This window comes from Salvelinus fontinalis, chromosome 25 (genome assembly GCF_029448725.1).
Source record: "Salvelinus fontinalis isolate EN_2023a chromosome 25, ASM2944872v1, whole genome shotgun sequence".
Lineage (NCBI taxonomy): Eukaryota > Metazoa > Chordata > Actinopteri > Salmoniformes > Salmonidae > Salvelinus > Salvelinus fontinalis.
The window spans coordinates 21,663,264-21,680,499 of NC_074689.1; the positions used below are offsets into that span (position 1 = coordinate 21,663,264).

Consider the following 17,236-nt stretch of genomic DNA (forward strand, 5'->3'; position numbering starts at 1 on the left):
TATTAGAATAAATCCAACCCTATTCTCTATAACATTACCATAGCTTGAGATTCTCTGAGTAATATTAGAATAAATACAACCCTATTCTCTATAACATTACCATAGCTTGAGATTCTCTGAGTAATATTAGAATAAATCCAACCCTATTCTCTATTACATTACCATAACATAATGCAGGTAGATACTGGAAGGTCGTGTGTTTTTTATTAGTTTTCTTTTCTCTACAGTGATTGGCCAGTTGTCCAGGTCTAAGACAGTCTCTGATTAGAAGGACCAGAGTCCTGTGGGTGTAAAGAACCAGAGCGATGTACCTCTAATATCACTACCATAATGTAATGCATACAGTGAATAATGGCTGATCAGTGTTAAACTGGGCTCATTCTCCTAGATGACAGAGAACGTTGCTATTTACATGACTCATCATGGCTGAGTCATCATGGCTGGGTGCCTACTCCTCGTCTCTCAAACACTCAGGGTGTCATCTCCATTTCAAACAGTAAACACTTATGTACCCTGGGCTCTGAACACAATCGTACACTGTGTGTGTGTGTGTGTGTGTCACCTTCTCTGTGTAGAAAGCTTTGACCTCTGCAGTAATAGAATCAAAGTCCCCACTGATGTAGTCTGGAAGAAAACTAGATGAGAGAACAAGAAAAATAAAGAGAGAAAGAGGATTTGGGAAAGTGTCAGTTTGGGAAATATGGGGGTCCGTATATATATACAGAAAAGTATGTGGACAACCCTTCAAATTTGTGGTTTCGGCTATTTCAGCCACACCCGTTGCTGACAGGTGTATTAAATCGAGCACAGAGCCATGCAATCTCCATAGCTGCCACCTTTCCAACAAGTCAGTTCGTCAAATTTCTGCCCTGCTAGAGCTGCCCCGGTCAACTATAAGTGATGTTATTGTGAAGTAACGTCTAGGAGCAACAACGGTTCAGCCGCAAAGTGGTAAGCCACAAAAGCTCACAGAACAGGACCTCCAAGTGCTGAAGTCAGTAGCGTGTAAAAATTGTCTGTCTTCGGTTGCAACACTCTCTACTGAGTTCCAAACTGCCTCTGGAAGCAACGTCAGCACAATAATTGTTCATCGGGAGCTTCATGAAATGGGTTTCCATGGCCGAGCAGCCAAGCGCGGCTGGAGTGGTGTATAGCTCGCCGCCATTGGACTCTGGAGCAGAGGAAACATGTTCTCTGGAGTGATGAATCACGCTTCACCATCTGGTAGTCCGACAGACACATCTGGGTTTGGCAGATTCAAAGAGAGGGCTACCTGCCCGAATGCATAGTGCCAACTGTAAAGTTTGGTGGAGGAGGAATAATGGTCTGGGGCTGTTTTTCATGGTTCGGTGTAGGCCTCAGTTCTAGTGAAGGGAAATCTTAACGCTACAGCATACAATGACATTCTAGACGATTCTGTGCTTCCAACTTCGTGGCAACAGTTTTAGGAAGGACCTTTCCTGTTTCAGCATGACAATGCCCTTGTGCACAAAGCTAGGTCCATGAATTGGAACGCCGACTGTGAGCAAGGCCTAATCGGCCAACATCAGTGCCCGACCTCACTAATGCGCGTGGCTGAATGGAAGCAAGTCCCCGCAGCAATGTTCCAACATCAAGTGGAAAGCCTTCCCAGAAGAGTGGAGGCTGTTATAGCAGAAAAGGGGGGACCAACTCCATATTAATGCCAATGATTTGGAATGAGATGTTCAACGAGCAGGTGTCCACATACTTTTGGTCATGCTGTGTATATAAAAATATATATATACAGTACCAGTCAAAAGTTTGGACACACCTACCCATTCCAGGGTTTTTCTTTATTTTTTATATTTTCTACATTGTAGAATAATAGTGAAGACATCAAAACTATGAAATAACACATATGGAATCATGTATTAACCAAAAAAAAGTGTTAAACAAATCAAATCAAATATTTGAGATTCTTCAAAATAGCCACCCTTTGCCTTGATGACAGGTTTGCACACAATCTGTCCTTTAGGAAGGAGAGAAATATTCAAACACACACACAGTGGCTACTTGTACCTGTCTTGTTGTCCAGCGGTGATGTCATACAGGTGGTTGGCCGCACCATCTGCACACGCCCGCAGGAGAGCTACAGAGAGAGAGAGACCTTGCTTAGCTGAAAGAGGTGGACGAATCTTGCTGAGATGTATATGCCTGTTTTGTGTGCAAACAACTTTTTGCTTTTATTTCCTATTTCTCCCAAACATAATACATGTGTAACAATAGTTATAAAAAAACTCCTTTCTAATTTTACCCAAAAACAAAATATGCGGTCCCCAGGTCCAACTTTTAATGTTATTCGTATTTTTGGGAATTTGAAGCATTCCGTTTGCAAATTTCACAATTTATTAATGTTATTCAAATTGAACCTGTGGCTTTAAGGAGTCTGTTTTTGTGTCATGGGGAAAGACTGCATGGGAGCAATAGAAGCATTCTCTAAGCACCTTGTTTAAAATAACCAATGCATTCAGCAGAGAGAGATATTCTGTTTTAAACACACGTGTGTCACAAGAGTGTGTGTACTAGCAAACACACCGTGATAAGGAATGTAGTGCCCTTTTCTATAGGAACTTTCCCACTCTCAAGCAGAGATTCAAAACCCCCAACAAAAAGTTGTGAGCTGGAGAAACAGCCTGTAGCACTCCAAGAGGAGGGTTGGCTTAGAGACAGCCAATACCATATCAGTACAGACATAACAATGCTGTCTTAACTTTACACTAAAGGATACATTTTAGAATTTGATTATTAGTAGTGATGAGCACTGATGTGGAAAGATACCAAGAAATATCAAGATACCAATAAAGACGGTGTAAATGTTCACTTCAGTATTCACCCCCACAGCTCTGCTGAGTCCAGACAACTGCTAATTGGCCAAACGGCCAGGTGTGAATATTCTGGAAGCCAACCAATCTCAAATCATCCACCTCTGATGGGCCATCAGCAGGGCAATTAAGTATGCTGACTTGATAGCCTGCAGAAGGTCTGAGAAAGAGTTTTGTGCAACGGACATGTATGCTTTATTTCACAATAGTGTAAGCTAAGAGGAAAGAAATAACTACACTGCTCAAAAAAATAAAGGGAACACTTAAACAACACAATGTAACTCCAAGTCAATCACACTTCTGTGAAATCAAACTGTCCACTTAGGAAGCAACACTGATTGACAATAAATTTCACATGCTGTTGTGCAAATGGAATAGACAAAAGTTGGAAATTATAGGCAATTAGTAAGACACCCCCAAAAAAGGAATGGTTCTGCAGGTGGTGACCACAGACCACTTCTCAGTTCCTATGCTTCCTGGCTGATGTTTTGGTCACTTTTGAATGCTGGAGGTGCTTTCACTCTAGTGGTAGCATGAGACGGAGTCTACAACCCACACAAGTGACTCAGGTAGTGCAGCTCATCCAGGATGGCACATCAATGCGAGCTGTGGCAAAAAGGTTTGCTGTGTCTGTCAGCGTAGTGTCCAGAGCATGGAGGCGCTACCAGGAGACAGGCCGGTACATCAGGAGACGTGGAGGAGGCCGTAGGAGGGCAACAACCCAGCAGCAGGACCGCTACCTCCGCCTTTGTGCAAGGAGGTGCACTGCCAGAGCCCTGCAAAATGACCTCCAGCAGGCCACAAATGTGCATGTGTCAGCATATGGTCTCACAAGGGGTCTGAGGATCTCATCTCGGTACCTAATGGCAGTCAGGCTACCTCTGGCGAGCACATGGAGGGCTGTGCGGCCCCACAAAGAAATGCCACCCCACACCATGACTGACCCACCGCCAAACCGGTCATGCTGGAGGATGTTGCAGGCAGCAGAACGTTCTCCACGGCGTCTCCAGACTCTGTCACGTCTGTCACATGTGCTCAGTGTGAACCTGCTTTCATCTGTGAAGAGCACAGGGCGCCAGTGGCGAATTTGCCAATCTTGGTGTTCTCTGGCAAATGCCAAACGTCCTGCACGGTGTTGGGCTGTAAGCACAACCCCCACCTGTGGACGTCGGGGCCTCATACCACCCTCATGGAGTCTGTTTCTGACCGTTTGAGCAGACACATGCACATTTGTGGCCTGCTGGAGGTCATTTTGCAGGGCTCTGGCAGTGCACCTCCTTGCACAAAGGCGGAGGTAGCGGTCCTGCTGCTGGGTTGTTGCCCTCCTACGGCCTCCTCCACGTCTCCTGATGTACTGGCCTGTCTCCTGGTAGCGCCTCCATGCTCTGGACACTACGCTGACAGACACAGCAAACCTTCTTGCCACAGCTCGCATTGATGTGCCATCCTGGATGAACTGCACTACCTGAGCCACTTGTGTGGGTTGTAGACTCCGTCTCATGCTACCACTAGAGTGAAAGCACCGCCAGCATTCAAAAGTGACCAAAACATCTGCCAGGAAGCATAGGAACTGAGAAGTGGTGTGTGGTCACCACCTGCAGAATCCTCCTTTATTGGGGGTGTCTTGCTAATTGCCTATAATTTCCACCTTTTGTCTATTCCATTTGCACAACAGCATGTGAAATTTATTGTCAATCAGTGTTGCTTCCTAAGTGGACAGTTTGATTTCACAGAAGTGTGATTGACTTGGAGTTACATTGTGTTGTTTAAGTGTTCCCTTTATTTTTTTGAGCAGTGTATATTATTGGTATCATATGAATGATCAATGTTGGTGTCCAACACTAATGAATATAAAAGCTACAAGATGGATACCTTTACTCCAGAGTGTGTGAAGACAGTCTTTTTCCAAAGGCTGGTTGAGAATGATCAGACATATTTTCTGTGTGCCTGTAGGGAGGCAGGGAGATAATTACTTGCATTTGTTACACAATACCAGATCTATTCTGAAACAGAAATGAAGGTTTACTTCAGAAAGGTACTGTAAGGCTGTAAGGCCATAAACTGCTCTTCCTTCCACAACAGCTCTGAGAGAAATAAAATTCTACTTTAACACTCAAAGTGTTCTTGTTGTTTTAATAGTTTTAACCACAATGAGGATGAGCCAGAGAGGAATCAAAATTCGCTTTGGTTAGGAGATGAAACAGAAACGAGGTTGAACATTACCTACAGTTGGGTGTGGGATGAAAGTCAGACCTATTTGCCTTTTGGGCTCCATTTTACAACAAGAGAATGAAATCATTTAAATGTTTTAGAGATATCAAATGCTTGCATCAGACAGCTCATTTTGGTTGAATGCAATCAGTTGTGCAACTGACTAGGTATCCCCTTTCCCCTTCTCCTTCCATAATGACTCACAGTACATCAAGAGGTATCACAATATGCAGTAGACTCCGTTGCACTGCACTCCAGCAGGTGGCAATAGTGCACAATTTTGACTACGATGTGCATGGCTATATAACTAGTACAAACCACCGGTAGCTAGTTAGCTAGCATTCTCTACAAAAATGCCTACATTCAAGGGCCTCCCGAGTAGTGCAGCGGTATGAGGCACTGATTCGCAGTGTTAGAGGCGTCACTACAGACCCGGGTTTGGGTCCGTAGTGGACTAAAGACTGTAGAGAAGCAGTGATGTGTACGAACAGGGCTTTCAGAATGATGAAAAGGTCTCATAATTACCAGCACCTGATACAGTATAAGTATAAGTAGTAGTAAGGAGGATCATTAGGACAGATAAATAAGGAGGTGGTGGTAGCCGTTTTCTTCAATGTAGAGATGGCCTATGATATGATGTGGAAGGCAGGCCTACTTATCAAGCTGAATATCATGGGGGTTGGAGGAAGGGCTTATAACTGGATAAAGGATTACATTTTTGGGCGATCAATACAAGTGAGGGTGGAAAGCTTTATGTCAGAAAGCTATGAGGTAGATAATGGTACCCCCCAGGGAAGTGTCATTAGTCCTTTGTTATTCTTCATTATCACTGACAATGTATTCTCCCAGTTGAGATCTGATATTGGGATGCCATTGTTTGCAGATGATGGGGCACTGTGGAAGAGAGGGAGAAATATTATCCATATAGCCAGAAGAGTTCATGAAGCGATTAGTGAAGTTGAGCAGTGGTCCCTCAGGTGGGGCTTCAAGTTCTCAATTGAGAAAACACAGACTGTGTATTTTTCTAGAAGGAAGGTTGGGGAGGAAATGTACTTGAAGCTGTATGGAAGGAATCAGGAGAGAAAGGTGTTTAGGTTCCTGGGTGTCTGGTTTGACACTTGAATGACATGGGCGGACCATATTAGTGTCAGAGTAGTTGTCAAAGGAAAGAAAATATTGAATATGATGCTTTGCTTGTCAGGAATGAAGTGAGAGGCAGATATAGAATGGCGTTGAAAATGCTATATATAGCGCCTTCGCAAAGTATTCAGACCACTTGACTTTTTCCACATTTTGTTAGGTTAGTCTTATTCTAAAATTGATTAAATAAATAAAAATCCTCCTCTTAAACATCTTAATGTTGAGATAGAAATGTTAAATCAGTGAAGTAGAAGCCAAGGGGTTAATAAAAACAGTGGTTAAAAACAAATGGCAAGAGTTATGGGAAAGGGAGGGAAAGGGAAGACACCTGTATAAGATCCAGGAAAAGGTGGGGGCAGGGAGGTCCTCAGGCCGAGAGAGAAGGGAGGAAAGTGTAATCACAAGGCTGAGACAGGGACACACAAGGCTCAATAGTACATTGAAATTGGTGGGGAAACATCCGACTGGGAGGTGTGATCATTGTCAGGAGGAGATGGAGACAGTGGAACACGTTCTATTTCAGTGCCAGAAATATGGGAGGGAAAGCGAGTGATTGTTATTAGATTTGAAGAGTGGGGTCAAAGAGCAAGGATTAAGTGAACTGCTGGGGAAATCTTCAAGGGATGTAGTATTTTATTATGTACTTCGTTTCCTTAGGGAGATGAGAATATTGGGTAGGATTTAGACTTTCACTTTCTCTAGTCCACACTCCAGTCCAGTTAGTGGCGGTACCTTAAAGTTGGTTGCCAACTGCCATATAAAAACCACAGAAGAAGAAGTCCACCTCTTCCTTTTCTCAGCTCATTCCAGAGAGGATTTTCTTACAAGGAAATCTGAACGCAGGATAGTGTCATATAATGGGAGCAGAAGGGAGGAAGTTATGTTATCTAGGATGAGAATAGGGCATATGGGATTGAATTCCTCTTTGAAATTGATAGGGAAACATGGTACTGGAAAGAGTAATGGCTGTATGACAGAGGAAACGGTTGAACAAAGGGAACAAAGGAGAAGTTTGACAGGGTCAGAGGTTGCACTGGAATGGGGAGTGGGTGGCATTTTGGGTGGGAGTGATGGGAGTAGTGAGGTTTGTGGGAAATTATTTTATTTTTATTAGAAATTCAGAGTTAGTGGTATAGATCAGTGGTTCCCAAACTGTGGGGCGCGGAAGTTAAAGTTTTTTATTTCGTTTTTTTAGCCGATATTATTGTAATTTTTTTGTCATTCAAATATCACATGAATACACATTAGACATGAAAACATGTACAGAACTACAAGAAAATGTGCTTTAAAATTGTAAAATGTTATTTGCACCCCCCATGACAAAATGTGTAGAATTGCTGGAAATAAGCTTGACATCTGCAAAATTCTCTCCACCAACAAGAGGGATGTAAACAGTTTGTGTCATGAACAGTGCTTCTGCTCATAGAAATAGACGTGGCGCGCGGGATATTCCCCAATGCTAAAAGGGGGGCCCCTAGTGAAAACATCTGGGAACCCCTGTTATAAGATAGGTCGTGACTGGCCTTGCACTCTAGTATAGTAGGTGGCCGTGTATGCACCTGTCAGTTGGTTGCAATCCGCCTATAGAAACTTAAGAAGAAGAGGATTTACTTGGTAAAAGCTCTATGTAGTGTAGAAGCGCAGAAGTATACCCACTGCTATTCAATAGCTTGGAGAAGCTAGCCTCTCCATCTGGGTGCTATGCTGTCCCCCCACTCGGTTTGGCTTGTGCCATCTCGTTTGGGTTTTGTCCTTGTTTTGATTACTTGTGACAGTGTACCAACCTGGGAGATACTCGGTTTGGTTGACCAGTACTGTATTGCGGCACTGAGGGTTTGTCTTAGTTGTCTGTGTGACTTGTCTGTCCACCGGGTCCCTCACGGTTTTAGCCTTCAAGTTTGGGAACCACGCTTACCCTGCAAGATAGAGAGACGTACTGTATGTTTCGCTCCAGCGGACTTGCAGTTCTCCCCTGACCTAGGTGTCGAGAGGCGCCCCAAGTTTTCATCTCTCATGGGACGCAGCCATCTTGCTATACTCTTATGTGCAGTGTTGCCAAGTTCGTGGTTTTCAGACGAAATTAGGCTACGCTGAAAACGATGTCGTGGGTGAAAATGTATTGGTGGGCTACTTCTAAATTGCACTGCGGGCGCCATGGCACTTCTCTCAGTAGACCAGTGTCTACTGCCCTGGCAACAAGAAGATCGGTGACTACTGCCCTGGCAACAAGAAGATCGGTGACTACTGCCCTGGCAACAAGAAGATCGGTGACTACTGCCCTGGCAACAAGAAGATCGGTGACTACTGCCAAGGCAACAAGACCACCAGTGTCTACTGCCCTGGCAACAAGAAGATCGGTGACTACTGCCCTGGCAACAAGAAGATCGGTGACTACTGCCAAGGCAACAAGAAGATCGGTGACTACTGCCAAGGCAACAAGACCACCAGTGTCGTCTGCTCTGGCAACAAGAAGATCGGTGACTACTGCCAAGGCAACAAGACCACCAGTGTCGTCTGCTCTGGCAACAAGACTAAGGAGGTCTACTGCACTGGGAACAAGACTGGCCAGAAAAAATTAGCTATCTGTAAATTGAACATTTGTAATACCTTTAAAACAACTCCATATTCATCATAACATAATTTGTATTACTAACTCATCAATCTTTTGTGCTGATGCGTAATAACAAATCTGTTACTATACTAATGATGCTTTCTCCGTTTTCATAGGAGGCAGTTAGAGATTTTGACATTCTCGGTGGTGAGGAGATCAGATACAAAGCCTGGCGAAAGGTGAGGATACAACTTTGTATTTATACACTACATATACAAAAGTATGTGGACACCCCTTCAAATGAGTGGATTTGGCTATTTCAGCCACACCCAATGCCAAATCCAATGCTGACAAAGCCATGCAATCTCCGTAGACAAATATTGGCTTACTGAAGAGCTCAGTGACTTTCAACGTGGATCTGTCATAGGATGCCACCTTTCCAACAAGTCAGTTCGTCAAATTTCTGTCCTGCTAGAGCTGCCCCGGTCAACTGTAAGTGCTATTATTGTGAAGTGGAAACGTCTAGGAGCAACAACGGTTCAGCCGCGAAGTGGTTGGCCACAAAAGGTCACAGAACAGGACCGCCAAGTGCTGAAGCGCGTGGCGCGTAAAAATAGTCTGTACTCGGTTGCAACACTCACCTCCGAGTTCCAAACTGCCTCTGGAAGCAACGTCAGCACAATAACTGTTAATCAGGAGCTTCCTTAAATGTGTTTCCATGGGAGAGCAGCTGCACACAAGCCTAAGATCACCATGTGCAATGGCAAGCGTCAACTAGAGTGGTGTAAAGCTCACCGCCATTGGACTCTGGAGCAGTGGAAACACGTTTTCTGGAGTGATGAATCATGCTTCACCATCTGGCAGATGGACGAATCTGCGTTTGGCGGTTGCCAGGAGAACGGTACCTGCCCTAATGCATAGTGCCAACTGTAAATTTTGGTGGAGGAATAATGGTCTGGGGCTGGTTTTCATGGTTTGGGCTTGACCTCTTAGTTCCAGTGAAGGGAAATCTTAACGTTACAGCATACAATGACATTCTAGATGATTCTGTGCTTCCAACTTTGTGGCAACAGTTTGGAGACGGTCCTTTCCTGTTTCAGCATTGCAATGCCCCTGTGCACAAAGCGAGGTCCATACAGAAATAGTTTGTCGAGATCGGTGTGGAAGAACTTGACTGGTCTGCCCAAGCCCTGACCTCAACCCCATCGAACACATTGTGATGAATTGGAACGCCCACTGCGAGCCAGGCCTGATCACCCAACATCAGTGCCCGACCTCACTAATGCTCTTTAGGCTGAATGGAAGCAAGTTCCTGCAGCAATGTTCATACATCTAGTGCAAAGCCTTCCCAGAAGAGTGGAGGTTGTTATAGCAGCAAAAGGGGGGACCGACTCCATATTAATGCCCATGAATTTGGAAGGAGATGTTCAACAAGCAGCCGCCCACATACTTTGGTCATGTAGTGTATGTGTGTATATGCCTAGTCAACCAACTGGGTGCCATCTTTACCAATGGGGAGTGGACCATGAAAGACTGTTTTGGGAGGTAATGTATTGGTGTCTATTGGTGACAGGCTTTTAAATACCTTGCAGTTTTATTACACTAACATCTCTTGACTAATGTCATTTCAAGAACTACCATCATTTTAACAAAGGAAACTTGTACTTTCTGTTGAGAGGATGTTTTCAATGACGGTTGAAGTTTTGGTACTGCCGACAGTTGTTGCTGTTTTTTCAGTCGTACGCACTGTTATGTTCTGTGTTTTTATATATTTTTTAAACACTTTGAAAAAGTTGGAATAGTTATTTCAAGGACTTAAATGGGTGCTGGTACAACAATAGTCAGCTACTATGGTTGAGGAAGTCCCTCTCTCTCTCTGTCAGTTATCTGTCAATCGAGTCTGACAGTCTATACACTTTGATGTCTCCTCTTAATGAGGATCTGTTGACAGCAAGAGAGCCAAGCTGTTTTCATCAACTCTCATTTAGTGTCTTATTGCAGATAGCCGTCTGTCACTTACACATTATCATATAACCCAAATGACTGTGCTAAGGGAATTTGTGTTCATTAAAATTCAATGGAACATTCTCCTAATAAATTAGCATGCTGGACTCATAATATGATCCTAATACACCCCATGGAATACCTACGTGTAATAAATATGTAGCGCTAGTCTAGTGCTGAGCGATTAGTGTTTTTTTTAGGTCTGCTTCGGTTAGATTACAAAAAAAGTTTTTTGATTTCGATTATTTTTAATTAATAAAAGTCCCACGATGGTAGTGACTGCCCATTACTGCTTATCAATTATTAACAATTGATTCACATTATTTGACTTTAATAAAATATTTCAGTTGTGTATTTTACATTTACATGTATTTTACATTTGTTTAATTTGATGACTTTATTATTTAATTCCAAGTCCTCATCTCTATAGAGCTATGCTGTCTGAAAAAAATCACTGTTTTGTAGTTCTTCAAAATCAATAAGGCATTTTTATGACTGCTGAATACCAACCATGAGTCACTTAGATAACGTATTTTCAGGTAGAGATAACTTGCAAAGCAACAGCTCTTCTCTCTATATCGCCTCACCATCACGCATTCTTTCCTCTTCTGTAGCAGACGTAAAAGAAACACAGAGTGGACAAGTAGATGTGCAATGGATTATGGTAGAATATTGGCCAGTTGGAAACTACAACTCCCTACTACATCGCAAAGTTCAGTCTGGATCTGATTTATCTCTGGAGAAACTGCGATGTGCACATTGGGCTCACAGAAGAAAAATAACAAACAAAATGGAATTCAAATAATTGAACCTAGATAGGTCAATTAGATGTTTAAAAAACTAAAAATAACCAGCATTTCGATGAATCACTCAGGACTAAGCTAGTCTTATGTTAGAAGAGTCTGACTCATGAGTGGAACGGAGAAATGGTGAGGGGGAGATCAAGAAAGTGAGAGAGGGGAGAAGAGATAATACAAAACCTGTGAGTTTTCTCTACAAGCACAAACAACATGTCCAACACACTCAGATGTCTGGAAAATGGTATTATGTCTTCAATAAAAATTATTATCAGATATCGTCCTTTCCGAAATTGAACATCACTGATATAGAGCCATATAGCAGAATGAAAAGCCTGTTTCAGAACACATCTGCCTGCACTCACTTGCACAGCGAGTGTGCGTAAACACACACACGCTCGCCCACATCTAGGCAGTGTATTAACAGTAGATAACAGTGATTTAGGAGTGTCTCATGAATTCATCGCCCCTCTTTTCCTCCCTCTTCTGAATTTCAAAACCCAGACAGAAAGAGAGTGGGATAAGGAAGGATAGAATGTGTGTAATCTACAGGGGGAATAAAGCAGCGATATTTTAGCCCTCTGTTAAGTGCAGGACCCTTAAAGTCAGAGTTATTCCAGACAATGTTAATAGATGCGTGTCTCTTGTTTTGCCTTGAGCTCTGCTCTCTGTAAAAGCCCAGGAAAACTCTAGGGGCTGGAGGTGTTTAAACAACTCAGAAACTCAGTCCCACTTACTGTAATAGGGACAATAGTTTGGCTACTGTGAATTGTCTTAGGAGTTAGTTTTCTATGTTATCTACTACAATATATCTGCAGGTCAAATCACTAAATTGTTTAGATAGGCTACTTCAATGCGTGATGCCCAACATAGCCCACAACTAAGAGGAAAAACTGAATGACTGCATTATGCAGCGAAAAACTCCTGTATGTGCCTGTGTTCACTCCAGACCTGACTGCCCTTTACCAGCACAAAAACATCCTGTGGCGTACTAACATCAAATAGCCACCGTGATATGCAACTTTTCAGGGAAGTTAGGAACCAAAATACACAGGGAGTTAGGAAAGCTAAGGCTAGCTGCCCACTGCACTCAGGGTAGGAAACACTGTCACCACCGAAAAATCCAAGATAATTGAGAATTTCAATAAGCATTTTTCTACGGCTGGCCATGCTTTCCACCTGGCTACCCCTACCCCGGTCAACTGCCCTGCACCCCCCACAGCAACTAGCCCAAGCCCCCACCATATCTCCTTCACTCAAATTCAGATAGCTGATGTTCTGAAAGAGCTACAAAATCTGGACTCCTACAAATCAGCCGGCTAGACAATCTGGACCCTCTCTTTCTAAAATTATCTGCCGAAATTGTTGCAACCCCTATTACTAGCCTGTTCAACCTATCTTTCGTATCGTCTGAGATCCCCAAAGATTGGAAAGCTGCCGCGGTCATCCACCTCTTCAAAGGGGGAGACACTCTAGACCCAAACTGCTACAGACCTATATCTATCCTACCCTGTATTTCTAAGGTCTTCGGAAGCCAAGTTAACAAACAGATTACCAACCATTTCGAATCCCACCGTACCTTCTCCGCTATACAATCTGGTTTCAGAGCTGGTCATGGGTGCACCTCAGCCACGCTCAAGGTTGTAAACGATATCATAACCGCCATTGATAAGAGACATTATTGTGCAGCTGTATTCATTGACCTGGCCAAGGCTTTCAACTCTGTCAATCACCACATTCTTATCGGCAGACTCAACAGCCTTGGTTTCTCAAATGACTGCATCACTTGGTTCACCAACTACTTCTCAGACAGAGTTCAGTGTGTCAAATCGGAGTGCCTGTTGTCCGGACCTCTAGCAGTCTCTATGGGGGTGCCACAGGGTTAAATGCTCGGGCCGAGTCTCTTCTCTGTATACATCAATGATGTCGTTCTTGCTGCTGGTGATTCTCTGATCCACCTCTACGCAGACGACACCATTCTGTATACTTCTGGCCCTTCTTTGGACGAGCTTCAATGCCATACAACTCTCCTTCCGTGGCCTCTAACTGCTCTCAAATGCAAGCAAAACTACTGTATTATTGACGGTATGTTTATTTATTCCATGTGTAACTCTGTGTTGGTATATGTGACAAACTTCTTTGCTTTATCTTGGCCAGGTCACAGTTGTAAATGAGAACTTCTTCTCAACTAGCCTACCTAGTTAAATAAAGGTGAAATATATATATCTTTTTTTAAGTGTGTCTGTCAGAGAGAGAGAGGGAGAGAGAATACAGTACCTGTAGGTAGCAGACAGTCTAAAGGAGTGAATTCATCCATGATCATCCAGATGTTCCGTCTCTTCTGCAGAAGTACTCAACTGGAACAGAGAAACACACACAGTCACTCCATACTATTCTTTCTTCCTTTATTTCTTTCTTTCTTCAAAGTTGATCAAACCTTCAAAATAATTGCCGATGGCCTAAAGTATCTGACACCCAACACTTTGAAAACAAGTAACAACCCATTATCACAACCTCTCACTACTGAGGCAATTCCTCCCAATTACATGTCAACAACATACCTGCCAAGCCAAGGGGCAGACTCTAGGAGGAATAAGTTAAAGGAACAGGTTTCCCAACATTCTAACAACCTCTGACCCCAACACTGATTGCTTATCTGAGCGTTGCAAAATAATTTAATCTCTACTCTGCAACCTGAACTTTTGATCAGGTAGCCGTTGGCAGCTTCATACCAGTTAGTTCCATCTCAGCAATATGAAGAATGGTGGGAGTAGTTCTGAAGGATTATTTGAGGGTAACAGAAAGTGACAGAGAGGCAGATACTATGACAACGGTCAATATATTGTGAGGTTTACATGTGACATGGTTAAAGACAGTGTCGTGGAGAATCGTCTCAGAAATATAACACTCTTACAAGAACTTGTGAATTCAATATAGACTTTAATTCAAATTAGCAAAGCTGAGCCCTTCCATGGAAGGACCCTATAACAGCGCCGAGCCCCTCCATGGAAAGAGACTAAATTCTCATATTACAGAGTCCTGCCTTTATAGGATTCTGTCTTTGCATAACGTATAGAGTCCCCTCCCTATATATGAAAATAGCTTCCCTTGACCTTTCTCCATCATTAATCTTTCCGTCTCAGAGCTTGCTTGTTCACGCCCACTAATGCTCATATTTGCTTTTGGTTAGGTTTTAACGATGACAGAACCCTTTTCAGGTCCTAAAATAATCTATGCATTGCATGCTTAACCTGCCCAGGGACTGCGGTTGAAAATTAGCCGGCTGGCTAAAACCGGCACTTTTACTGAAACGTTGATTAATGTGTACTGTCCCTGTAAAAATCACAAAAATTAACTAAACTAAACTTATGTTTTACGTGTTAGTCATCAGTTATCTTGCTTCCATCTTTCTTCCTGTATCCTGCTGACCATAGTACGTCCAGCTGTCATAAATGTACGTGTGGTCTTGGTTAATGTACTCTTTCAAAAATAGAGTATAGCCTGGGAGAGTATAGCCTAGAGTATAGAGTATAGCCTGGGAGAGTATAGCCTAGAGTATAGCCTATAGCCTCATCTTATAGCCTCTTAATGTGCATGTCCTTGCTACTTCAGCCTGGCAACTAGACCTATTTATATTTAATGCTCAGCTCTCCTTAATGATTTGCTCCAACAACAGATAGTGTTAGCAGGTTCCCATTATACTGAAGGATTTCTGTAGGGAGTAAAATAATCAACAAACACAATTTTTAAAAACAAATACAAAAGTACAAAATTCAGAATATACAGTACAATGTTCATAGTCATGGCACGCTTTCTGTAAGAGCTATTGAAGATTGAAAGTATTAAAAATAAATAAATAAAAATACATTTCAACAACAAAAAACCCGTGGATTTTTGTCCATCTTCCCGATTGAGAATAAAAAACGAATATTCAATATTAACTAATTTTACCTCGGTAAACCGGGGGTCGGCAAGGACAGAGATGCCGAGTTTGCTCTCACATGCTTAGATACACAAACACATTACAATCACGTTTTATTCTCAACACATCTAGCTATGTGATTTTGGTAGAACAATCATGTACGTCGTATTTTTTAGGTGTAAATTCATACTCACTGAGTCAAGTAACTAACAGCAAGAGTTCCTGGTCAGATTTGTATATAGTCAACAACAGCTCCGGATCTGACAGCAAGACGTCCTGCTCTGGTGGAAAAGGTCCATAGACTCTGTGATGGCGCCATCTATCGGTGAACCAATATAAAATATAAGAAAAATATGCCGGGTATGACTTTTAGGTAATAGGTCCATCTATCCAGTACTGAGAATGAATCCTAGATCTGTGCCTCAATCAAATTGTAATTGTAACATGCTTCGTAAACAACAGCTGTTCACTAACAACAAAATACTTAGAGAAAAATTTAGAGAAAAATAAAATGTAGAAATAATAGAAAAATGTAATAATATGTAATAATAACATGTAATAATAATGTCAGTACAGAGTTGATGTGCAAGGGAGTACGAGGTAATTAAGGTGTACATACAGGGAATTCCGAAAGAATTCAGACGCTTGACGTTTTTCACATTTTGTTACGTTACAGCCTTATTATAAAATGGATGAAATAATAAATTGTCCTCATCAATCTACACACAATACTCCATAATGCCAAAGGGAAAACAGAAAATACCTTTTTTACATAAGTATTCAGACCCTTTGCTATGAGATTCGATATTGAGCTCAGGTGCGTCCTGTTTCCATTGATCATCCTTGAGACGTTTCTACAATTTGGTTGGAGTCCACCTGTGGTAAATTCAATTGATTGGACATGATTTGGAAAGGCACACACATGTCTATATAAGGTCCCACAGATGACAGTGCATGTCAGAGCAAAAACCATACCATGAGGTCAAAGGAATTGTCCATAGAGCTTCGAGACATGATTGTGTAGAGGCACAGATCTGGGGAAGGGTACCAAACATATTCTGCAGCACTGAAGGTCCCCAAGAACACAGTGGCTTCCATCACTCTTAAATGGAAGAAGTTTGGAACCACGATGACTTTTCCTAGAGCTGGCCGCCCGGCCAAACTGAGTAATCAGGGGTGAAAGGGCCTTGGTCAGGGAGGTGAGCAAGAACCCGATGGTCACTCTGACAGAGGTCTAGAGTTCCTCTGTGGAGAGGGGATTACCTTCCAGAAGGACAACCCTCTCTGCAGCACTCTATCAATCAGGCCTTTATGGTAGAGTGGCCAGATGGAAGCCATTCCTCAGTAAAAGGCACATAACAGCCCACTTGGAGTTTGCTAAAAGGCGCCTAAAGGATTCTCAGACCATGAGAAACAAGATTCTCTGGTCTGATGATACCAAGATTGAACTCTTTGGGCTGAATGCCAAGCGTCACGTCTGGAGGAAACCTGGCACCATACCTACGGTGAAACATGGTGGTGGCAGCATCATGCTGTGGGGATGTTTTCAGCGGAAGGGACTGAGAGACTAGTCAGGATCGAGGTACAGATGAACGAAGCAAAGTACAGAGTGATCCTTGATGAAAACCTGCTCCAAAGTGCTCAGGACCTCAGACTGGGGTGAAGGTTCACCTTCCAACAGGACAACGACCCTAAGCACACAGCCAATACAATGCAGGAGTGGCTTTGAGACAGGTCTTTGAATGTCCTTGAGTGGCCCGGCCAGAGC

The 17,236-nt window shown here is 42.9% G+C and overlaps 1 protein-coding gene across 5 annotated transcripts in view; it reads right to left on the reverse strand.

The window, feature by feature from the left end:
• Nucleotides 1-15,747, reverse strand: part of tpk1 (thiamin pyrophosphokinase 1) — a 48,734-nt gene extending 32,987 nt beyond the window's left edge. For 4 of the 5 annotated variants that reach the window (XM_055881612.1, XM_055881610.1, XM_055881613.1 and 1 more), the window contains exons 1-5: nt 15,663-15,747; nt 13,824-13,903; nt 4,716-4,790; nt 2,041-2,110; nt 563-635 (exon numbers count right to left, since the gene is read on the reverse strand). In XM_055881612.1, coding sequence (XP_055737587.1) covers nt 563-635; nt 2,041-2,110; nt 4,716-4,790; nt 13,824-13,869 — 264 coding nt within the window. In that variant the 5' untranslated portion in view covers nt 13,870-13,903; nt 15,663-15,747. The other variant, XM_055881611.1, reaches the window with a different exon arrangement.
• Nucleotides 15,748-17,236: the final 1,489 nt, after the last annotated feature.